General features: G+C 41.4%; 2 protein-coding genes across 8 annotated transcripts in view; one reads left to right on the forward strand and one right to left on the reverse strand.

Annotated features, from left to right (window-relative positions):
* Positions 1–16,000, forward strand: part of LOC121200831 (myosin VIIA and Rab interacting protein) — a 103,299-nt gene extending 87,299 nt beyond the window's left edge. The window contains exons 7-18 of one of the 7 annotated variants that reach the window (XM_041066344.1): positions 49–129; positions 751–912; positions 2,977–3,145; positions 3,401–3,924; positions 4,807–4,956; positions 5,233–5,988; positions 6,333–6,395; positions 10,497–10,688; positions 10,812–10,973; positions 11,428–11,523; positions 11,769–11,829; positions 13,077–16,000. In XM_041066344.1, the coding sequence (XP_040922278.1) occupies positions 49–129; positions 751–912; positions 2,977–3,145; positions 3,401–3,924; positions 4,807–4,956; positions 5,233–5,988; positions 6,333–6,395; positions 10,497–10,688; positions 10,812–10,973; positions 11,428–11,523; positions 11,769–11,829; positions 13,077–13,120 (2,460 nt within the window). In that variant the 3' untranslated portion in view covers positions 13,121–16,000. Of the gene's footprint in view, positions 1–48; positions 130–750; positions 913–2,976; positions 3,146–3,400; positions 3,925–4,806; positions 4,957–5,232; positions 5,989–6,332; positions 6,396–10,496; positions 10,689–10,811; positions 10,974–11,427; positions 11,902–13,076 lie in introns of those variants that run through there. The other 6 variants (XM_041066345.1, XM_041066348.1, XM_041066342.1 and 3 more) reach the window with 6 other exon arrangements.
* Positions 16,001–16,340: 340 nt separating this feature from the next.
* prlh2 (prolactin releasing hormone 2) lies at positions 16,341–17,785 on the reverse strand. Its single transcript, XM_041066113.1, has 2 exons — positions 17,623–17,785; positions 16,341–16,546 (listed from the first exon to the last, which is right to left on the reverse strand). The coding sequence occupies exons 1-2, from the start codon at positions 17,783–17,785 to the stop codon at positions 16,341–16,343; spliced, it is 369 nt and encodes a 122-aa protein (XP_040922047.1).
* Between the last annotated feature and the right edge of the window lie 6,781 nt (positions 17,786–24,566).

Genomic DNA, 24,566 nt, shown 5'->3' on the forward strand with positions numbered 1-24,566 from the left:
GTACATCAATGTGTATATGCCTGTGTGTGTGTGTGTGTGTGTGTGTAGGAGAAGCAGAATGAGGCTCGGTATCTGCGGGACCACAAAGAGGAGCTCATAGAGGAACTTGCCACAACCATTGTACAAAAAGTAGGTTGAGTAAGAGAGAGTTTTATTTTTGCATGTTTACTTTTCCCCTTTTATATTAATATATATATAAGTATTAAGTGTTGTTAACTTTATTCAAACGTAAAAACACATTGGAAAATGAAGCTAGATCCCATCTCTGTCTTCACTTCTGTAATGTTTAAGAAAAGCATTTGGATTGATGTTACTTTTTAGTTGAGAGACATCTCAGAAACAGAAAATTAAAGTTCTTTTCTCTTTTTAAAATTGGTATTATTTGAAAAAAAAGGCAGAAAAATCTTTGAAAATTATATTTAAGTTTGACAGAACCAGCATACCAGTACGTTAACTGTATTACTGTTTAACGAAACTGTATTTTTATCTCTACTTCAGGGTTTTTGGCACATAATATCACATGAAAATTCAAATGAAAACTGGATTAATGCTTTTAGAGTTTCATTATAACAAATTATTCATGGCTAAATAAAAACTGCTGTTGTGGAATTGTATTTTCATTTTCCAATTTGCATGTATTATTACATTTCATTATTTAAATAAAGCTTGCTTGTACAGTTACATACCTCACAGCTCTCTCACTTTGTCTTATTTCACCTTCTTCTTCTCCTCCCTGTCTTTTCTTCTCAGATCATTCAGAGGAGGAAGCGTTCAGAGATGCAGACAGAGTATGACTTTGTCTGGCCTCAGCCTCAGTCCTTGATCCAGCCCAGTGAACTGCCCTCTCCATCTCAACCTCACACTTCTTCACAAGGACCACAGGACCCCCTCAAGACCTCCTACTCCCTCTGGGTCAGTCTATACTTCCACTCAAACTGTTGAAACTCAAAAACAAATGCAAACCATATAAAGTCAAAACAAAATACTGGGTGTAAACTGCTGACTCTTGAGAAGAAGAAATTGCTCTTTGATTGCCTAGCATGTGTTTAAAGAAGAGTGGTTTGTTTTTTTCCAGTGTATGTTTCTCACTTCATTTCACAGCACATACAGTATAACATTCCCCTGTCTGTGTTTTGGTATATATTGCCCTGGGTGGACCAGCCGTTGTCTCAGTGTGTGTTTCCAGGTTTGAAAAAACACAGGAATGTTGTGGTTGGCAGAATATGACTTTAACTTTTCAGCAGCACCGGCCACATGTGTGTGTTCTCAATTGGGTCCCATTTAGCATTGTGACTTTGGTGTCTTTATTTGCCTGGTGTCTTCCAGGGAAATCTTGTAGTTGTTGTAGTGAAAGCCCGTGGTTATGAGTCTGTCTCACTTGCAATGAATACTTTTGCAAAGCAGTGATACTTCCTGGATTAAGTTATATTCCCTTAAATCAGCACAATTTTTATTTTGAAGCTGTTGCGGAGCCAGATACAGATTATAAATGTCAAAACTTTGATTTGAACTTTGAAGATTTTGTGGACTTGGCAGAGATGGTCTTCATAAATAGAGAAATACACTGTGAGGCAGTAAAGTAGACCCACAGCTGTGGGGCTAATTGAACTTTTTGCAGTGTTTTGAAGAATTTTACAGTGGATAAAAGCAAAACATGACAAGTACTGCAAATGTGATTTGAACCATGTATGAGTCAATTAATGATTGATACATTAAGAGTGGGCCAGCAGAAAAGTCAAAGAGACAGAAGAGTTTACCTAGCTTGTTTGACTAAATGTTCCAGTTTTTACAGAAATACAAACAATACAGCAACCACACAGTTTACACAGACACGTAGAGGGACGTAGTACTCATAGTTGTGCATACACGCAAATCAGCAGTACGCACACACACCTGAGAGTGGTTCACGCTACTAGTCAGCAGGGATTCGTGGAGATTTGTCATCGTCCCATGTGAGAGAAGCATCAAAGCTGCGCTCCCCGGGCCGCTCCGTTCTGTTTCCTGCTGTTTCACTCAGCGAAGATCAAAGTCCCGTGAAATACGGAGGGATCCTCCTCAACTGCTCTGCCCGCCATGGGACAGGCTCTGTTTATCAGCTCTCTGCAAAAACACTCAATGAGACACAAAGCATGCAAATACACACTCAAATCTGTACTGGCTTAGCATTTATCCATGCTGTAATCGTAATGGTGCACTTTAAGAATCGTTATTTTTTTTGTAATTTCTCTGTGCCCTTGCTAGACAGTTCAGTCTATACTTGAACATACATGTATGTACATCAGTCCTTTTATTTGGATGTTAAATTAAGATCCTCTTCATATGCACCAGTAAGATTTTTAGTGTTAATTTATGCACCCGAATGATGTTTAAATCCCCTCACGCTGCCCCTCACATTCTCAGTGGAGCAGCTTCTAAACCTACATCCCAATGACATTCATGTTTGAGGATGACTTTCTTTCTTTTTTGAAACAGTTCATATCCACAAACACTGACTATACAGTGGGAAACATTCCTGTTTAATCCAACTCTAATCTCTCCTGAAAACACAGTGGACCAACACAATGTCCTTCTTTCATCATGAAGACACTTATAGTTGTACGTTAATGCATTAATGTAATTGCACAAGCTCTCCCTCTCACATACACACACAAACATGAAGAGAGCTTCTGTCTGCTTAGTTGTTTAGTTGTTTTTTAGCTCCACCTGCTGACGAGAATTATGACTCACAGCTACAGGGTTACAAGTGCTTTCCTTCATTTTATTGTAATTGCTCTGTCTATATACTAGTGGATCTGTTCCTGGCTACTGTGCCACTGCAGTATTTATCTGCCTGGAGCTTCTTTGACTGAAAGTATGTGTGAAGGGTTTGCTCAGATTAGAGTGAAAAATGGTCCAAAATTGAGAAGAAGGCCATGTCTTTGAAAAAAGACTATTCATTCTAACAGTTTGATAAAACTTGAATCTGTGTGTGTGTAGCGGTCAAGGTCAGCGTTCTCCCTCACCAGTGACGACTCCCCAGAGAAGGGTCCAGAGGAGGAGGGCGCCGGAGCAGGTGGCGGCTTGCAGGAGTACGCTTCTCTGAAGAGGGACGCCAAGGCCACGTCTCTACCCAGCTGGAAGAGTGTTGATCGCCTGGACAACTCCAGTAAATATCACTAAGGCTAAGCAGTTTTCATTCGATTTCTCCTGCTGCCAACGTTGTTGCAGAAGCCGATGCCCATTCCTTCTTCCAAGCATTTGGCCTAGGATAAGTCTTTGGATGGATTAAAGTATTTCCTCCAAATGTCTTGCTAATACGTCACAATGGACTGATATAGGAGAGGACACCAATGCTTTGTACTAACATAACATATCTTTTATGTTTTTCTAAAATTCCTGCTGTCCGGTTATGTTCATCCAGGTGCATCGTCAGTTCTCCAGAGCCCAGACGGTAACTGGATTGCACTGCACAGTTCTCAGCTGTCTCGGCCCAGCCTGCTAACCAAGAGGAAGAGCCTGGTGTTCAGTGTGTTGGAAAAGGAGTCAGGCGTCGTCTCAGCCTACGACGAGATGGGATCTGACTCTGAGGAGGACAATGAAGGCTGGGGCGCGGCATTGAGACAGTTCCGGCGCAAGCTGTCCGATGAGACTTACTACACGGACTCACAGCACGACCCGGAGTGGACGTACACCCAGCACCTTCCCATTACCTCGCCATCCTCTGGCCAGTACACCAACACAGAGACTCTCAACTCAGACTCGGAAGCTTCGTCAGTGCTGTCCGCATGTCCTCGCAAACCACCTCATAACATGCTGAGGAAGAAAGGACCACCGGATACACACCTGCACCCTCATCACCAACCCCTGTACCACCAACACCTCCACCAGAACCTCTCTCCTTATCCTCTCCATTCAGAGGCACTGGATGTGAACTTTAACCCCAAGGTAATTTATCTTTACATTATAACTTTGGATCATACAGTATTACAAAGTCTGATTTAAACATACACCACAGTAGATCATAAAATAACTCATTTCAGTTGTTCACGGATTATTAATGAAATATATAGATGTAGGGGCAGTGGTGAAAGAAGTATTCACATCCTTTGCTTAAGAAAAATTTCTAAAAATTACTTAAGTAAAAGTACAGAACTGTTATTAGCAAAATGTACTTAAAATATCAATGTAAACATGCTCATACTGCAGGAAATATGCCCCCTGTAAGTGATACAGTACATTATTATGTATGACATTATTAGATACTTAATACTGATTTATCATTGTATAAGCACCAGTTATAACGGGTGGACACAGAGCTAGTTTTAGCTATGCAATATACAATCAGGTAAGTAGGTCCAATGAGGACTTTGGAGGGGGCTAGAAGATAAATCTAAGCAATCATGATGTGATTAATGAGTTAGGAAAGTTCTCCTAAACAGTTTTATATTCAGTATGTGTATTTTTCTAATCTTATCTGGTTATATGTTAATTCTAACAGATAAATAACAAAATAATCTTATTTAGATGAAACCATGAGATACGTTTAGAAGGAAAATGTCTCTTTGATAGAACTGCTGACAGCTCATAGACATCTGAAATGTGATAAGAAGCCCAAACTATTCTTAATCTGAGAACTAACTAATAACAGTCAGATAAATGTAGTGGAGTAAAATGTGCAATGTTTCCCTCTGGAATGTAGTAGAGTAGAAGTATAAAGTATTGTAGCATTAAATGGAAATATTCAAGTAACATACAAGGACCTCATAACTCTGTTTATGTGTAGCACTTGAGAAAATGTATTCAGTTACTTTCCACTACTGTCCCTAGGTGATGGGAGACAGCAGTGAGGCCGAGGAGAGGCAGAGTGACCCTGTCAGGAGGTCACGGAGACGCAGGAAAAGCAAGAGAGAGTCCTCAACGGAGCAAAGCAGGCCTGCAGGCCAGGGCCACACACAGTCCATATACCCAATAGTGCAGGTAAATAATACACAAATATAATATAATAATAATATTTGACTTGAAATTTCTACCAGAGAAAAAAAAATCCTGTATGGGTGGTTGTACAATATTGTTCTACCACTTGGAGGCAGCAAATCATATTTCTTTCTTTGATGCTGCAGTTCAGGCTCCCTCGTCTCTTCAGCAACTCTGTAGTCTTTAGTACTGTTTACCTTCGATGTATATTTTGTATATTTTATGCCAGATATTTATGATTTCTTTGTCTGAATTCTTGTATCTCTCTCTCATTTCAAGGAGAACAGTGGTTTTCTGCTCAATGCCCTGCTGAAGAGGGGTTTAAGTGAGGAACAGCCAGTGCCAGTGGCCACAGCTGCACTAGACGCCTTCAAATCAGATGCCATGACACCAGAGCCAGAAGACTTGGACACGGTGGCTCCGAATTCAGCGGCCCTGAGCCCACCCCAGCCCCACTCTCTAGCTCCAGGACCCCAGCAGTCGGCCAGCAGCTCAGGGCCTGGAGACCCTCTGGAAGAGGAACTACGCTCCAGACTCAGCCAGCTGGTCAACCGTGCCAACAGCAAAGACAGCAGCTCATCTGAAGAGGAGTGCGCGAAGTGGCCTGTGGACAAACAGACAGATAAAGAAAGTGACAGACAGAGAGAGAAGACAAGGCCGAAAGACACGGAAAGAGAACGGCACAGGGCAAGTGACAGATTAAGAGAGAAAGCAAGTGAAACAGTGGAACAAGTGAATGGACAAGAGGTGAAAAGAAGTGAGAGACTAATAAAGAGTCCCTCGGTGAGAGAAGAAGGTAGACTTAGGGAGAGGAGGTTAGAGAAAGGAGCACAAAGCTTGGAAGCAAAAGTAGATGACCAGGAACAAACAAGAGGAAACAAAAGAGACCCAAATAGACAAAGTAAGAGGCAACATAAAAGAGATGTGGAGAGAGAGGTCGGACAGAAAGGAGGAGGAGGAAGGAGAAGTGGATCAAGCGCAAGTTCACCTGCTATTACACCCTCTTCCCAGGAGGGTGTGCTGTCAGACAACCAGGTAAGGAGTTTTAAAAGAAAGTACCATAGGTGTGTTTTGGATCCACCACTTACACTTATGCTGCTTTTGTCGCTACCCTGCTTTTGTTGATGTACTGTACAGTCTGTTTGCCTTTTGGTGAATTTCTTTTTCTTTCTTTCTTATTTTACCCTCGTCATCTTCTCACTTTCCCTTCTTATCCATGTATTTGTGTAACAATCACTGCTGTCCTCTGTCCCTCATCCGGTGTTTTCCCTCTTTGTGCTTCTCTTCTTCTTTGTTGCTGGTCTGTGTGTTTTTCTGTGTGGAAATGTGTGCGTGCGTGCGTGCGTGCGTGCGTGCGTGCGTGTGTGTGTGTGTGTCAGGAGGGACACAATGACTTGGAGCAACAGCAGAGGCTTCAGTTGCTCTCCTCTCTCTTACAGCAGGTGAGATATCGGCTAGAAAGCAAAGGCATCCTGTAATATCGTATGCAGGATGCCATGCTTGAGGACATACAACCTTAATTAAACCCACACCCCACCTCAATGCACACACATTCACGCATGTATGCATGCACAGATAAGACATCTTACACCTAGTCTGACAAAACATCCATTCTCACTTAATGCCTTGTAATGTATTTACTCTCCCGTGAATGCACAGACATGCTGGCCGCATAACTGTTTTGCGCATGTGTTTGAAATGGCCTAACTGGGTTGAATGTCACTTTTGTTCGTATTATATTTCTGTATTTCTCTCTGCAAATGATGTAGACAGTGTGACATGACATCAAGAAGGTTACAGTTGCAGCTGCACGACCATGTAGTTGCGGAAATTGTTGCAGCTGTCTAAAGTGGAAACAATGTTTCTGCCATCCCTTAAAATAAAATGGCCGTGACTGTTTTCTAGAGTCACAGCTTTGCATGAATCATACGGGAAAGCATCTCTTGTAGAAGGCCTGCAAATTTTATTTTTTCATTAATAAAAACCACAATAGGTCAGAATGCAAACCAGCCACAGGCCCAGTTGTGTTTCGCATAAGAAGCAGCTTTTACTCTTTTTGACTAAAACAACTGCTTCTGTTCTATCACTGGCTCCATCTAAAGGTTTAGCCGAACACGAGGTTGAGTTGAAATGGGTTAAATAAATTACAAATAAAAAATATTGCCTGAAATGTAAATTGAACATCTTAGATGGAAGTAAAGTGAATTAGCCAAAACGACTTCCAACTAAAACAACTAAAATGTAGTACAGTACAAAGAGAAACTGTTCCATCACTCTATCAATAGACAAATTACATCCTGTTATATTTAAGTCAGTTTAACACATTACACACATTACATTCACTACATCATGATAGCATAATAATACACAATAATTCAAAGCAGGTCTTCTGAGTGTGCTGTAACTATATCCTTCTCTACCTAAAGTAAAATATGTTATTACGCTTATTAAATCCGCTTGATTTTTCCAGAATGTTTTGTTGATGTACGCTATTGTCCAGCATGCAGTGCACAAAGGAAAGAAATTGGCTTCTGCTTTTTTTATTTGTGAATTTTTATTGGCAGTGTCATTCTGAAGTAGTGGTTTGATTGAAGCCTGCTGGCGCACACGTTGCATTGTTTCCTGCTTAAAATGATAAAGTCCATTGATCCCTTTTATCCTGGCAACAAAAACACCTGTAGTATGAAAGAGTGTATGTAGTGCATACTGAGTATTATCTGTCACTTTGCAAAGTAGATGTTAAATCTATGGTCCGCTGGGTTAAAAGCAGTGTTGCTGAATTGACATTTTCACATAGACATTTCGCTCCATTCATGAACATATGGCCAAGTTTAAACCCACACAAGGCTGAGCAGAGAGACACGTAACAGACACTCACACACACACACTTGGACATGCGCTTATGAGCTCACCTCCTGTACTAGTGTTGCATTTGAGGCGTGTGGGTCGATGTTGATCATTAGCCAGACTCATTATAAGAGCTCCTATGAGTAATGCTGGTCTCTTATAATGTGTATGACACATGAGTAGTGTGGTCTATTTCTGCTGGTTTTCACAGCTCCCTTTGAAACTTGCTAGGATGGCTCAGTTTGACTTGAATAGGGGAAAACGTGACAATGACAGTCATACTAATGGCTTGTTAGTTCTGGTCCTTTTTCTTTTTTTTCTTTTTTTGCATTTGCATCAAATTTACATTGTTTTTAAGAATAATCTAGAAAGAATTTAGTTTTTTAAAATATGACCTCCTGCACACTGTCAAGCTCACCAGTGGTATTACAGCATTTTTATTACGTGCCATTGTTAATCAGGTAAATGGGTCAATATCACAACTACTCCTCATACATATACATGCAAATGCAGAACTGTGCTGTTTATATATGTTTTTAAATGCTCTGCACCTGACAGTCAAAGCACAAAATAACACTGATTAATTAGTTTGATTGATTGATTATATTGGCTAGGATAAAAAAAATGACCACAAAGAGACGCAAAATAACCACAGAGAGATGCAGACAGGCCAGGAAAAAAACGCAAAACAAAATGCAAAATGAGACATAAAACAACCACAGTGAACCTTTTACATTTCTGTGTCCAGGGACCCCTTGTGTCATAATCTGTCCATGGCTGTAGGCTATTTGGACAAAATAGCAGCTATTTATTAATTTTATCTCATTTTAGAATATTAAAACTATGCCATTCTTTTGTTACACTGAATAAATAATGTAACTAAATAATTATTTACAGTTTGTTACTGCCTAGAGTGAGGGCTTTAACAGTCGTAAAACATTTTAACACACTTTACAAATGTAACCCCCCTTTTTTAAATCTTTGCCCCAGTCTGTATTCCCATTTAAATGTGACTAAACCTGCTCCTGCTGTTAACTTTTCTCATTTTAAGATTACACCTCACAACTCCACTTTCCACTTATTTATATTATATTTCTATCTTAATATGGAACGCAACAGGATTTTTTTTAGTTAAGTTTCAACGTCAGTAGCAGTGAGATGTGTGTGTGTGTGTGTGTCAGACTGTTTGATCTGCACAGTGACGGCCTGGTCCTATCGGAGTGCTTGAGAACATCAGACTCTCACCACACATCCATTTCTCCATCGACCAACCCAAGTCAATAATCTCAGAACGTCCATCTGTGCTTCTCAGTCTTTTTAAGATCACTGAATGGTGATTTAAAAAAAAAAAGTAGATAAAAGGTTTGGTCCCCCAGCCTCTCATCTCCCACCTAGTTCTATATCTCGTCTTTACCAAAGCACTGCCCTTCATCTCTTGCTTATCCATACCTGCCTCTCCTGTCACCAGCTGAAACTCGACCTTTCAGACTGTCACACTGTCTGTCTGGCTGAGCGGGATCAATACTCCTCCGATCCCAAAGCTTTAGCCAGTGATTCACTCATTATTGAATTACATCTGTCTCTCTTTTACAGCCCTTCCCTTTTCTTGCTCTGTTTTTCCATCTATTCAGGAAAAAAAAAACAGCAGCTTTCTTTACAAGGATGCATTTACAGAAGTATTAGTTGTCACAGACAACCTAAATGTGGAAAGATTTGAATGAACAAGCTGCTCCAGTTAATCGAAATACTGACTGGCAGTAAACACAATGACTAACATGGTTTTTTTTTTCTTTTATCTGTCAAAGACATTTTCCCAAATTAATTAACTGAGCCTGTGACATTAAACAACTTTTTTTTTTTGGAAACTTTTGTAACAAATGGCTCAATTTTTTTAAAACCGAAAAGTAAAAACTGTTTTTTTTTTTTTTATCAGCACATTCTTATGTACTTTTGTGCAATCTATCTATCTATCTATCTAGGCTTTATCTAGGCTTTAGATATTCTGTCCATTGTAATGTCTTTTAACTGTTCAAAGCCCAACTAACAAAAGATCAATCACTCCTTTGGCTTTGTCATGAAACCTTCTTTGCTTCCTTTCCTTCTTCCCCTTTCAACGCTGCATTTTTTACATCCATTCCCTTTGTTCTGCACCTTCCGATTAGACGTCAGAGAAAGTGTTAATATAGTATGCTTATGTGTCACATGTCCAATTTTCTTTCACGCACCTTTGCAACTTGAGCACATGGGGTTGAGACACTGATAAAAGCACAAATGTTTTAAGTGGTAAAGCTACATTAAGTTTATTTGCTTCCCTTCATTTTCAAATGGAGATTTTAAAATGTTTGTTCCCACACGAATGATTTTATAATGCCCCAAAATTATGATTTTGTCACATCCGTCCTCATTACTGTTTGATGTCATTACACTACATTAAGCCCTTGTTTTATCCTTAATGTGGTCTTCATAGATTTTATATATATGCTTCCCAGTTTTTTCTCATACATTTATTCCTTTGTCTCTTAAAAACTTTCTCAGTTAAATACCGATCCCATATTTGTTTAGCTCTTTCACTTTTAATCATGAAAATTAAAATGTTTTTCCTCTTTAAGCTTTCACATTAAGCCTTTCAGGGTGTTACAATGTAGATTACTGACAGTTGTACTCTGTGTGTATGTGTGTGTGTTCTTTAAATGAAGCAGAAGTACTCGGCGGCCTCTCTCTGCAGCATCACTACAGAGGTGCTGAAGGTTTTGAATGCCACAGAGGAGCTGATCGGCGAGGCGGGAGGTGAGAGCTACACCCCATCTGAGTCCATGAGCGCTTCTCCCATCTCCAGCAGCTCTGAGACCCGCAAGCTGGACCAGAGGCTGACCAAGATGGAGGAGAATGTAAGCTAGGCAGCAGTTACGGTCCAATATTTTAACCTCCGTATAATTTCCACTTAGTCGTTACGAGATGAGGTGAATCAATCTTAATGGGAACTAACTGTCATGGTCATCTTCTCTGTGCAGGTGTATCTGGCTGCTGGTGCTGTGTACGGCCTTGAGGGGGCGCTGGGGGACCTAGAGCAGTGTGCTCGCAGTATTAGCAGCGGCACCACAGACACAGAGCTGGCCTTCCTGGAGGACCAGGTGGCCACTGCAGCCGCTCAGGTCCAGCAGTCTGAACTACAGGTACTGAAAGATTTTTTTTTTCTTTTCTCAGACAACACTTGTCCACCTTGTATGCAGCTGTTTTGTTCTTTAGTTTAATTTGTGACCCAAAATATGGGGGGATGTTTTTCTATGGGCAGAAATATGTGTCACTTGAAGCTGAATTGGAATCAATCATAAATGATTCAAACTCAGTTTTGATACCAATTAGCCACAACATTAAAACAGGTTGCCAGTTCAGTAACTCAGTATACTCAATGAAATGTCATAGGTAAAATTCTACTGTTGAACACTATAACAAAATTAGCGACTGGAATTCTGAAGGTACAGCTAATGGCACAGTAACAACTTTTTTTGTCGTAATTCTTGTACATTATCTTCTGACTAAAATTAAATAAGGATTATACGAAGTATTGCATGAATCATGTTGTTTTGGGTTGTATTTGTTCAATTAAACCTTTTTGCCCTTTTTAAGATCTCAAACATTGAGGCCAGGATATCAGCTCTGAAAACAGCTGGGTTGAACGTGACTGTCTGCAATCGCTTCTCCAAGTATAAGCCAAAGGCTAAGGTATCCCTCTTCCCTGGACAACTTTCACACACAGCCATGCATACAGTGTTCTTAATGGGTCACCTACAATATGTGGCAAGAGTCTCAGTATCTGTGACAGCAAATGTATTTGTCTGATTGTGTTAACTTTTTATCATAGAGATATGTGACGCAACTCCAGGTAAATGAGGACATACAGCAGCTCTGAATCAGCACGATCATTTTTAAAGTGATCGAAGTGTATAATACAAAATCTCTGATTGCAGCCGCAAACTCTGGACTCATCACGCCATCAAAGGAGGAAGCTTCCAGCACCTCCACCGAAAGGTACAATAAAGTCTGCACAAAGAAGAGCTATGTGTAAGCAGAAAGAAAAAGTGAACAATAAAGAAAAATACCATTTCAACATTGACAAATCTGGCTCCAAATCCAAATATTTATTGAGATAAATCTACATTTTTGACAATCATTTAACAAATTTTGATGTGAATAGGGATTGTAGTTTAGCGTTTATAATTAAAACATAGTTTTTAGTATTTAATTGAAACTAAATAATTGGACTAGCACTGGTCTGGCGTGTAGAATAAATGTTATCAGCAATATCAACCTGTTTAAGAGGTGGATTCTGTCTGAACTCGTACTTAAGATGCCCTGTGTATGGAGGAACTACAGCGTGAGTAATTTTCAGTCATGACCAAATAATAATAATTTCAGTCTTGATATTGATGTTTATTGAAAGGGGAAAAGCAGTTATCTGTTTCACACCGTAGCAGTCAATGTAATGATCCGACATTTGGATGGTATGTACTGCTGTGATGTCTGTGAGTCTGCTAACCTGCACTGACTTATTCAGTCTGCCTCATCAATCCACTCTCTCCTGCACTGCTCAGCAGCCTTGTATACTCAGTGCATGAAACAGGATTGGCTAGAGATGGAGCATGAGACAGAGAGAAGGGGACACTTTTATTCACCCTTAGTTAAAAAAAAAAAAACACATTTTACGCTTTGTCCTAAAAGAAGAGATTGGCTGCTGAATGGATGGAAAAAGTGAATACATCTGCTAGAAAGGGACTAGGTAACTGAAAAGCTCCATTAGATGTAAAGCAGCCAAATGGACACACACACACACACACACACACATACACACGGTACAGGAGGGTAAGGCTGTTTTATCAGCCAACAAGAAGTCGGTTCCTTTTCATGTCAGTGAATGGCCTTTTTCTGTTGGGGCTTTCTTTATTTTCTTTTTGTCTTATTTTTTTTCTTCACCAGCATCCACGCGATAGCTGTGATTCAGGGTGGCTTTTTCAGCTCCTGCACAGCTACAAAGACAGCACGCTGGACAATGGGGCAAAATCAGTGACCAAGACATGTAATCATATCATTGATTCCAGCTTAGAGTGTCCTTTCCATCAATGCATCATAGAGTGTGCTCTAAATTTATGCCAGGAAGACCTTCCTGACATTTTAGATATGTCAGCCATGTTCATATGAATGAGTCAAGTTGGATTTTTTTCCTTTTTTTTGCTGGAGATTTGTTTTTAAAATGCTACTTTTCTTATTTGGCATTTCAGAAAAGTTGGAGCCAGAGCAGCAGGTGAAAGTGTTTCGGCCATAGTGACAGTCAGCAGCACAAGAAGTCCCTCAGGGCCACTTCAGGAGCCCCCAGGGACAGGGGCCGTTCTCATCCAGTGCCTTGACCCAGTGTCCGTGTCCAGCTCCAAGCAGAGCAGGGACCAACACCCGCCCTGTGTGACCCACCAAGCACTCAGCCCTGAGCCAGGCACTGTACTGCATCAGTCAAACACCTCACAGAAGACATGACTGGCTCCACCCCTTTTTCCACTCTGTCCTCTGTTTTCTCGTCATCACCACACACTTAACACGTCAAGCAAGGATGACTCGACAGTCGGTATCTCTGCCTTAAAATCTGCAAACACTCCTCATGACCCAACTCCAAAAGAATATCTGTACAGAAAAAGAAAAACTCTCATTTCCTTTTTCTATCTGTTTGCAAGAGTATTTGTGGTTTAACGTACAATGAAGATGTGGAAAAATCATGTGAACCTTTCTGTGATTCAGTGTCCCAAAAAGAGGCTGAGCCCTGTTTTATACTGCATCTTCTTTCTCACCAAATGAAATGTCATGAGGAATTTTAGCATACTGTAAGCCCCTTCAGAGCTTTTTTTTGGATGATTGTCAGTTTTCATCACACACACACTCAGCTATCAGATGGTAATCCTCATTCTGGGGATGATTGTAACATTGACATATTAACCATTTAAAAGATTAATGCACTTACCAGAAAATGGTGTTTAAAGGTACAAAGTATCAGGACTGAAGTGTTTTTGTCGTTTCCTGCCACTGAAATTGCTAGATGGCAGTAAACGAACGCAAAGCACACTTGAGAGATATGTCGCTCCCTACCACTCTTTGTACTCTAAATATAAAGAAAGTACTGTATAGCCAGCTGCTGGTTACTTTAGCTTAGCATAAAGATGGAAAACAGGAGGAAACAGGTAGCCTAAACCCTAAAGTTGTGGGTCAAACAGCTAAACAGTTTGCTGAAACTTGCTATAAAGCTCCATAAAGTCAAGGGAAGCTGCAGATTTGGGTCATAATGCTCTGAAGATTCATCCTTACAAGTGATACCTTTTGCATTATCACATTATTTCCACATTGTCATTTCATACATTATTAGAACATTATCAATTATAGGCTCTTTAAACCATACTAAAAGGCAGATCATGTATACTTTTGGGCAGGGCCAGGCTAACCGTTTCCCTCTGATTTCAGTCTTTAAACTAAGCTAAGATAACTGGATTCTGGCATTAGCTTTTATTTAGTGTACAGACATGAGAGTGGCAGTGGTTTTATCAATTAACTCTCATCAAGAAAGCAAATTAATGTATTTCTCAAAATGTCAAACTATTCCTTAAATAAATTCCAACTGTAACAGTGTTTTTTCTGAGGAAGTGAAAAAAGAAAATATTGGTAAGACCTGATCAGTAGACACACTCGTACACTAGAGCCTTAATGTGGAAGCTTTTATGAAATGAGATCAAATAAGGTTTGAAAGAGCCTGAATGTCAAACCCATATCGAGCTCAGCATAAACCTCTGTAGGTCTGGCATTCAGCTGAGATCTGCAAATGTTCTCATTTTTATATATTTATATTTTTAATGCAGTATTCTTCAACCCAAAGTCACTTTCTTCACCTTCGTCATTTTCTTCCTTTACTTGTGGCCTTTTGTTTGAACAAAAACAAAGTATCTTCATGTTTTCCCCTTCTCTGGGTCATGTCCTAGCTTTTGTGTTGCATTCAGAAAATCTTGTAAAGATTTTTACATAATGAAGTCTGAGGGGCGATATAACAAATGCCATGAAACCATGATTTTGTTACAAGCAATTTATTTTTGTACTTACAGAACGTTTTTATGCAATACCACTGAAATAAGTACTATTGCAAATTAAAGGCTTTATTCTCTCCTCAGAGGAGCCCTCCTCAGTCAGTCCTATTATGTGTGATGACTCAAAGTGCTTTCAGTGTGTCTGCATTTACCATTTGATATTCCGCCAGTAATGACGATGGTAAATGCTACAAAAACACGGGTGACAACAGGCATTTTAGGAGCGGCTAGTACGATTCATACTGTGTTTGTACTTCTTAAACACTAGATTTGAGAATACTGCCTTACTTTTTTTTTCTTTCACTTTTAATCTGTGTCAACTCACATTAGTTTAGAATATCAGTTAGCCATGCACACAGTCGTCAAAGTTTTTGGCTACAGCTTAAAAGCAGGGTTGGATTTCCTGCTGGACTGCTTGAACTAAAAAAAAGTGTGATGATCTTCTGTTTGAATGCTCCGTCCCTTCTATTAGTGATCTTTTCATCCCAGCCTTTCACATCTCTGGTTTGGCACATTGATCCTGTACTTTTGTCAATCTTGTTCTCTGGAGAGTGTCGATGTATAAAAAGCATGTTTCTGGTTTTATCAAATTGATGTAAAATTTCCCATGAGAAGCACAGCCACAAGGGTCCAATCATCGGTGTCCTGTATTTTTCTAATGTAAAAAAAATATATATATATACTATCTCATCACAGAATTTGTTAATATATGTATATGTGTGAAAAGATGGATATGATATAGAATAATGTGTGTATTGCCCAATCATAGTTGACCAATCTTTCAGTGTTGTGTGCAAGAGACTGTGTATAACTGTCATGACTTGTAAGGCTGGATTCACACAGGAAGTCTAATTTTCTACTGTAACTGTGTCCCAGATGCTCAATAATGAGATTCACACAGCTAAAAAAAACAAAACAAAAAACAATATTACTTTTGTTCCTGTTTATATCCAGTGTGAATGACTATGAAGAGGTTCGCTGTGCACAGCTCCACAGGCGGGGCCGTTCACTTTTCTGTGCAATCGTTTGTTGCAATCCATATGACATGTTGGGGAAAATATTAACGTGCAAAAAATACAGATTCTCTATGTGCCACAGTACTCTGAGAAAAAAAGCATTATGAAATGAATAAAATTTGCAAATGTAAAGCTCCCTCTTTGGACAGAAAATGTTTGTTATGCACCTGCAAATACAGAAAGGGGATCAACACTTTTAATCACAATATCCTTATTTATTAATCAATATAGAATACATTTTTATGTACAGATACATTTGGAGAGGGATTTCATCAAGGATCCTATCAACCAAGGCCTCAGAACAGACACCAGAGGGAAATACAGTTGAGTGCTAGAGCAAAAGAGTAAATAACCTTGATCGAGATAAAAAATAAAGACACTCAGGGTTTGTGGATGGAAGGAGGACAAGCTGTCATGGTAACCAAGCCCTGTCTTCTCCGTCCAGGTCTTTCCCCAGGTTCTCCTTGTTTTTGAGGTTGTTGAGGAGTAGCTCCAGCATCCTAACAACAGGCTGCATCCGCCCGCTGCCCAGAGCCTCCACACCGCTGTGCCTCTTCCCAAAGCGCCCGATGGGTCTCACCCCACGCCCCACATACCAGAATGGGTCTATCTCTGGACCTGGACCACACACGAGTACATCATCATCATGTGTCAAAGTATGTGGTCTATATTAACAGCTCTGTTTGGGGACAGAATTCACATTTGGGAAAATGCTGTTGCGTACTCAAAAATCATCTCTTTGCTGGAAACAAGGGAACCAAAAACGAGTGATCATAATGACCACAAACAGAATGACTTTATGATGGTTAAACAGTCCTAAAATAAAAAAACAAAAAACAAAACACAAACTTAAGCATTGTTCTAATCCATAAACAAATGGTCAAACAAATGGCCATTCTTAGTATATCAAGTTTGACTTTTCAGGTTTTTATCTATTTATTCAGTTTATAGATTTTTGTCCAGGTAAATGTAGATTATTTTCTCAGCTGGTTTGGTGCTCCTCTGAGATTTATATGGAGAAATTATTTGTTGGTTTTCCATATTTATTCTCCCATTCATTCATTTAAATGAGAATAGGAGAGATCCTGAAGCAGCACTGACTTGTATATATTGTCATATTTACTGTAATGTTTCTTCTAAATAAAATATAAAGTACATCTAAATATACATTTAAAAAACATAAAAATGGATTATAATGTGTGTTACAGTAGAAAATAGAATAGTAACAAAACGTTCACTCTTCAACTTGTGTGCAATCCAAATCAAATCATTAAAATTATGTAAATAAATACATTTAATAAGCTACATTAATTATTAAAGGTGGAACAAATTAGTTGACTCTGACATTTCCTCCTTTTGAGCTAAATAACGTTGAGTTGAGCCTTTATTTTTACAATCTAATAATAATAAGATGCAGTAAATGGTCCGTTGAGATTAAGAAAAGTTTTGTCATCCACCGACAACATCTGGATTCCCATCAAGGGTCAGTGTAAACTCACCACTCACACCACGCTAGGTCACAAACAGACTATAAACATATATAAATAATTTTTTAAAAATCAGCGAATTGTTCGTCCTTTTCAAATCATCCTCCTGTCCAATCTCCACACTTTGTAACGTCAAATTTTCCCTAACCAACATTAAGATGGTAGCAGATTATAATAAAAAATAAATCAAATCAAATCAAGTCTTACTTCTGTTGTCGACATTGTGAACGATGTGGAAGTCGTGCTCCACCGTGGTGCTGTGAGCGCTGCTGAAGCTGAAGGAGAGGAGGAGGAGCAGCGCCAGAGCTGCGGGCAGCCAGCGGCACGTCAGGACGCAGTGCCGGACATCGGTCGCTCTCCCAGGCAGCATGCTGTGGAGTCGCTCAAGGCACTGAAATAGGAACGGAGGGATGCTGATGCTGGTCAGTAAACGCATCACACGCTGTGAGAGAACGCTCAGAGCAGAAAAGACAAGAAGGACTGAAAAAAGCTGAAACTGATACAGTTAGAGATCAAAAATATCTTTAAGTCAGGTCATACTATTATAAATTCTATTTTAAATACCATGCAAAAACTACTTCCTGAAAGGAACACGATAGAACATTTGTAAGAGATGAAAAAAGCTCATACAGAAATACATATTGAATTTACTAGAATTAAAAAAAAACATTACAAACTCATTTGTCATTATAAGTCCCATAGAAATATCAGTCAATCTTTATAATATCACCCCATCAATGATGTAGTCATGCATTTATAGCTGTTAGAGTATACAAATACACCTGGAGTATCTAAATATCACAAAATAATTGTCTAAAAAAAGATAATAATTTAAGCTATCCTCATTATCTTGCAATTAATAGAACTAATTGGTCAGGCTGTAAATATGTATAAATATATAATGCAATCTCCAAACAGCAGCCTCTTACCCTAAACTTTGGTAACAGACTGAGGTCAGTTGGCGGAGGTCTGAAGTCGTTATTGCTGAGCAGGTGTGCTCCACCTTATATATCCATGCTGACCATGAGGTTGTTGAATGATGAATCAAGAACGTCAGTCACACACACACACAGTGATCCCAGACTACAGGATGCAGCACCCCCTCCCCTCCCCTCCCCTTCTCTCCCCTCCTCTCTCCTGCTCTTTAAACCCCCTCATCCCTTTGACAAAAGAGGTCTGGTTTTGGAGTTTTCCTGATATGTGTCACGCAGCAGAGCAATCCATCAGGAAGTCGGTGACATGTGGGTGACTTTAAATTAGTGAACATGGGGAGACCCACCACCTCAAGTAGGTCTGTCAGACTGTGGTGACGGTGGTGGGTGTTTTTAGGGCCCGAGCACCGAGTGGTGCGAAGGCCCTATTGTTTTTGTAATGTTTATTATTATTATTATTATTAGGGCCCGAGCACCGAGTGGTGCGAAGGCCCTATTGTTTTTCTAATGTTTATTATTAGGGCCCGAGCACCGAGTGGTGCGAAGGCCCTATTGTAATTCTAATGTTTATTATTATTAGGGCCCGAGCACCGAGTGGTGCGAAGGCCCTATTGTAATTCTAATGTTTATTATTATTATTATTATTATTATTTGTCCTCCCAAACAACTGCATTTTTCAACCCCTTCCCATGCTCTAAAACGCCTGAAATTTTGCACACTCATCAGGTCTGGTGAAAAATTTGATATTTTGTGGTCGTTGTAAATGGGGGGGGCAAAATGGCTCCGCAGCGCCCCCTTGAAATTTTCAAAACCCCCCTCCCATTGGGCTTAGTTTGTCATAGGTGCATGAAAATTGGTACACATGTTGATCATACCGAGACACACCAAAAAGTCTCTTGACACCATGACCTCAACCCAACAGGAAGTCCGCCATTGTGGTCGGAAGTTGGCCATTTTGGCGAATTACACCATTGGTATGCGGACGAACTCGTGCTAGGGATTTCACCCGATCCACTTCATATTTGGTGGACCTCACCTCAAGACCATGATGATCAAAAGTTATCACAGAGTTTTCTCTAAGTTAAAGGGCGTGGCCTCTGTGGCCCGCCAAAGTTTGCTGGCGTTTGGTGAATTTGCCATGACATTTTGAATGGCTCTCACGTCCACATACTTTATCCAAACATCTTCAAACTTTATGAGCATGATCAGGGCTCTGCCCTGAACGCCTCCATATGTCAAACTCCCGCCTTGCTCGTGGCGTCCCCTGCTGGTAACAGGAAATGACCTATTTTTACTCTGAAGTGTACTGCTCCTTAATAGTTGACACCATCGGCTTGGTTTCTGCTCTACAACCTTCCCAACTACTTGGTGAAGCTACATTATAAAGGCCGTGAAGCTGGGTGCAATGGCATCTGTGTGGCGGCGCGGCAACTGATGATCCCTCGCCGTGAAATTACGTTTGGATTTGTAATGACCTTAACCACCTCCTATGATCCTAAAAATTCATACACACGTTCTTGGGGGCTGGTCCTAGACTCTGATGGGGTTTTTGTAATTGGGCGGGGCAAAATGGCTCAACGGCGCCCCCTTGAAGATTTAAAATACCCCTCTCCATATGGGTTTTTTTGGAATACAAAGATGAAAATCAGTACACATAAAGAACACTTCGGGACGCACAAAAAAGTCTCTTGACACCATGACCTCAACCCAGCAGGAAGTCAGCCATTTTGTTTTTGGCGGCCAAATTTGAGTGCTTTCCACCATTGGTATGCGGATGAACTCGTGCTAGGGATTTCACCCGATCGATTTCATATCTGGTGGACCTCACCTCAAGACCATGATGATCAAAAGTTATAACAGACTTTTCTCTAAGTTAAAGGGCGTGGCCTCTGTGGCTCGCCAAAGTTTGGTGGCGTTTGGTGAATTTGCCATGACATTTTGAATGGCTCTCACGTCCACATACTTTATCCAAACATCTTCAAACTTTATGAGCATGATCAGGGCTCTGCCCTGAACGCCTCCGTATGTCAAACTCCCGCCTTACTCGTGGCGTCCCCTGCTGGTAACAGGAAATGCCCTATTTTTACTCTGAAGTGTACTGCTCCTTAATAGTTGACACCATCGGCTTGGTTTCTGCTCTACAACCTTCCCAACTACTTGGTGAAGCTACATTATAAAGGCCGTGAAGCTGGGTGCAATGGCATCTGTGTGGCGGTGCGGCAACTGACGATCCCTCGCCGTGAAATTACGTTTGGATTTGTAATGACCTTAACCACCTCCTATGATCATAAAAATTCATACACACGTTCTTGGGGGCTGGTCCTAGACTCTGGTGGGGTTTTTGTAATTGGGCGGGGCAAAATGGCTCAACGGCGCCCCCTTGAAGATTTAAAATACCCCTCTCCATATGGGTTTTTTTGGAATACGAAGATGAAAATCAGTACACATAAAGAACACTTCAGGACGCACAAAAAAGTCTCTTGACACCATGACCTCAACCCAGCAGGAAGTCGACCATTTTGTTTTTGGCGGCCAAATTTCACTGCTTTCCACCACTGGTATGCGGATGAACTCGTGCTAGGGATTTCACCCGATCAACTTCATATCTGGTGGACCTCACCTCAAGACCATGATGATCAAAAGTTATAAGAGACTTTTCTCTAAGTTAAAGGGCGTGGCCTCTGTGGCTCGCCAAAGTTCGATGGCGTTTGGTGAATTTGCCATGACATTTTGAATGGCTCTCACATCCACATACTTTATCCAAACATCGTCAAACTTCATGAGCATGATGAGGGCTCTGCCCTGAACGCCTCCATATGTCAAACTCCCGCCTTACTCGTGGCGCCCCCTGCTGGTAACAGGAAATAACCTGTTTGTACTATGACGTGTACTGGGGAGAAGAGGAGAGGACATAGGAGGACTCTGGTACTCTTGGCTGCACCGGCTGCGACTCCCGCGGGTCGCAAGGGGTGCGAGGGCCCGTCATCGCTGCTTGCAGCTTTAATTATTATTATTATTTGTCCTCCCAAACAACTGCATTTTTCAACCCCTTCCCATGCTCTAAAACGCCTGAAATTTTGCACAGTCATCAGGTCTGGTGAAAAATTTGATATTTTGTGGTCGTTGTAAATGGGGGGGGCAAAATGGCTCCGCAGCGCCCCCTTGAAATTTTCAAAACCCCCCTCCCATTGGGCTTAGTTTGTCATAGGTGCATGAAAATTGGTACACATGTTGATCATACCGAGACACACCAAAAAGTCTCTTGACACCATGACCTCAACCCAACAGGAAGTCCGCCATTGTGGTCGGAAGTTGGCGATTTTGGCGAATTACACCATTGGTATGCGGACGAACTCGTGCTAGGGATTTCACCCGATCCACTTCATATTTGGTGGACCTCACCTCAAGACCATGATGATCAAAAGTTATCACAGAGTTTTCTCTAAGTTAAAGGGCGTGGCCTCTGTGGCCCGCCAAAGTTTGCTGGCGTTTGGTGAATTTGCCATGACATTTTGAATGGCTCTCACGTCCACATACTTTATCCAAACATCTTCAAACTTTATGAGCATGATCAGGGCTCTGCCCTGAACGCCTCCATATGTCAAACTCCCGCCTTGCTCGTGGCGTCCCCTGCTGGTAACAGGAAATGACCTATTTTTACTCTGAAGTGTACTGCTCCTTAATAGTTGACACCATCGGCTTGGTTTCTGCTCTACAACCTTCCCAACTACTTGGTGAAGCTACATTATAAAGGCCGTGAAGCTGGGTGCAATGGCATCTGTGTGGCAGCGCGGCAACTGACGATCCCTCGCCGTGAAATTACGTTTGGATTTGTAATGACCTTAACCACCTCCTATGATCCTAAAAATTCATACACACGTTCTTGGGGGCTGGTCCTAGACTCTGATGGGGTTTTTGTAATTGGGCGGGGCAAAATGGCTCAACGGCGCCCCCTTGAACATTTAAAATACCCCTCTCCATATGGGTTTTTTTGGAATACGAAGATGAAAATCAGTACACATAAAGAACACTTCAGGACGCACAAAAAAGTCTCTTGACACCATGACCTCAACCCAGCAGGAAGTCGACCATTTTGTTTTTGGCGGCCAAATTTCACTGCTTTCCACCACTGGTATGCGGATGAACTCGTGCTAGGGATTTCACCCGATCAACTTCATATCTGGTGGACCTCACCTCAAGACCATGATGATCAAAAGTTATAAGAGACTTTTCTCTAAGTTAAAGGGCGTGGCCTCTGTGGCTCGCCAAAGTTCGATGGCGTTTGGTGAATTTGCCATGACATTTTGAATGGCTCTCACATCCACATACTTTATCCAAACATCGTCAAACTTCATGAGCATGATGAGGGCTCTGCCCTGAACGCCTCCATATGTCAAACTCCCGCCTTACTCGTGGCGCCCCCTGCTGGTAACAGGAAATAACCTGTTTGTACTATGACGTGTACTGGGGAGAAGAGGAGAGGACATAGGAGGACTCTGGTACTCTTGGCTGCGCCGGCTGCGACTCCCGCGGGTCGCAAGGGGTGCGAGGGCCCGTCATCGCTGCTTGCAGCTTTAATTATTATTATTATTATTATTATTCCTCCCAAACAACTGCATTTTTCAACCCCTTCCCATGCTCTAAAACGCCTGAAATTTTGCACACTCATCAGGTCTGGTGAAAAATTTGATATTTTGTGGTCGTTGTAAATGGGGGGGGCCAAATGGCTCCGCAGCGCCCCCTTGAAATTTTCAAAACCCCCCTCCCATTGGGCTTAGTTTGTCATAGGTGCATGAAAATTGGTACACATGTTGATCATACCGAGACACACCAAAAAGTCTCTTGACACCATGACCTCAACCCAACAGGAAGTCCGCCATTGTGGTCGGAAGTTGGCGATTTTGGCGAAATACACCATTGGTATGCGGACGAACTCGTGCTAGGGATTTCACCTGATCCACTTCATATTTGGTGGACCTCACCTCAAGACTATGATGATCAAAAGTTATCAAAGGCTTTTCTCTAAGTTAAAGGGCGTGGCCTCTGTGGCCCGCCAAAGTTTGGTGGCGTTTGGTGAATTTGCCATGACATTTTGAATGGCTCTCACGTCCACATACTTTATCCAAACATCTTCAAACTTCATGAGCTTGATCAGGGCTCTGCCCTGAACGCCTCCATATGTCAAACTCCCGCCTTACTCGTGGCGTCCCCTGCTGGTAACAGGAAATGACCTATTTTTACTCTGAAGTGTACTGCTCCTTAATAGTTGACACCATCGGCTTGGTTTCTGCTCTACAACCTTCCCAACTACTTGGTGAAGCTACATTATAAAGGCCGTGAAGCTGGGTGCAATGGCATCTGTGTGGCGGCGCGGCAACTGACGATCCCTCGCCGTGAAATTACGTTTGGATTTGTAATGACCTTAACCACCTCCTATGATCCTAAAAATTCATACACACGTTCTTGGGGGCTGGTCCTAGACTCTGATGGGGTTTTTGTAATTGGGCGGGGCAAAATGGCTCAACGGCGCCCCCTTGAAGATTTAAAATACCCCTCTCCATATGGGTTTTTTTGGAGTACGAAGATGAAAATCGGTACACATAAAGAACACTTCCTGACGCACAAAAAAGTCTCTTGACACCATGACCTCAACCTAGCAGGTAGTCGGCCATTTTGTTTTTGGCGGCCAAATTTCAGTGCTTTCCACCATTGGTATGCGGACGAACTCGTGCTAGGGATTTCACCCGATCAACTTCATATCTGGTGGACCTCACCTCAAGACCATGATGATCAAAAGTTATCAAAGGCTTTTCTCTAAGTTAAAGGGCGTGGCCTCTGTGGCTCGCCAAAGTTCGGTGGCGTTTGGTGAATTTGCCATGACATTTTGAATGGCTCTCACGTCCACATACTTTATCCAAACATCTTCAAACTTCATGAGCATGATGAGGGCTCTGCCCTGAACGGCTCCATATGTCAAACTCCCGCCTTACTCGTGGCGCCCCCTGCTGGTAACAGGAAATAACCTGTTTGTACTATGACGTGTACTGGGGAGAAGAGGAGAGGACATAGGAGGACTCTGGTACTCTTGGCTGCGCCGGCTGCGACTCCCGCGGGTCGCAAGGGGTGCGAGGGCCCGTCATCGCTGCTTGCAGCTTTAATTATTATTATTATTATTATTAGGGCCCGAGCACCGAGTGGTGCGAAGGCCCTATTGTAATT

Source organism: Toxotes jaculatrix, chromosome 20 (genome assembly GCF_017976425.1).
Source record: "Toxotes jaculatrix isolate fToxJac2 chromosome 20, fToxJac2.pri, whole genome shotgun sequence".
Lineage (NCBI taxonomy): Eukaryota > Metazoa > Chordata > Actinopteri > Toxotidae > Toxotes > Toxotes jaculatrix.

Coding starts and splice junctions, on each gene's coding strand:
- prlh2 (XM_041066113.1), bottom strand. CDS start 17,785: ATGCTGCCTGGGAGAGCGACCGATGTCCGGCACTGCGTCCTGACGTGC. Junction 16,547..17,622: donor TCACAATGTCGACAACAGAA/GTAAGACTTGAT, acceptor TGTGTGGTCCAG/GTCCAGAGATAGACCCATTC.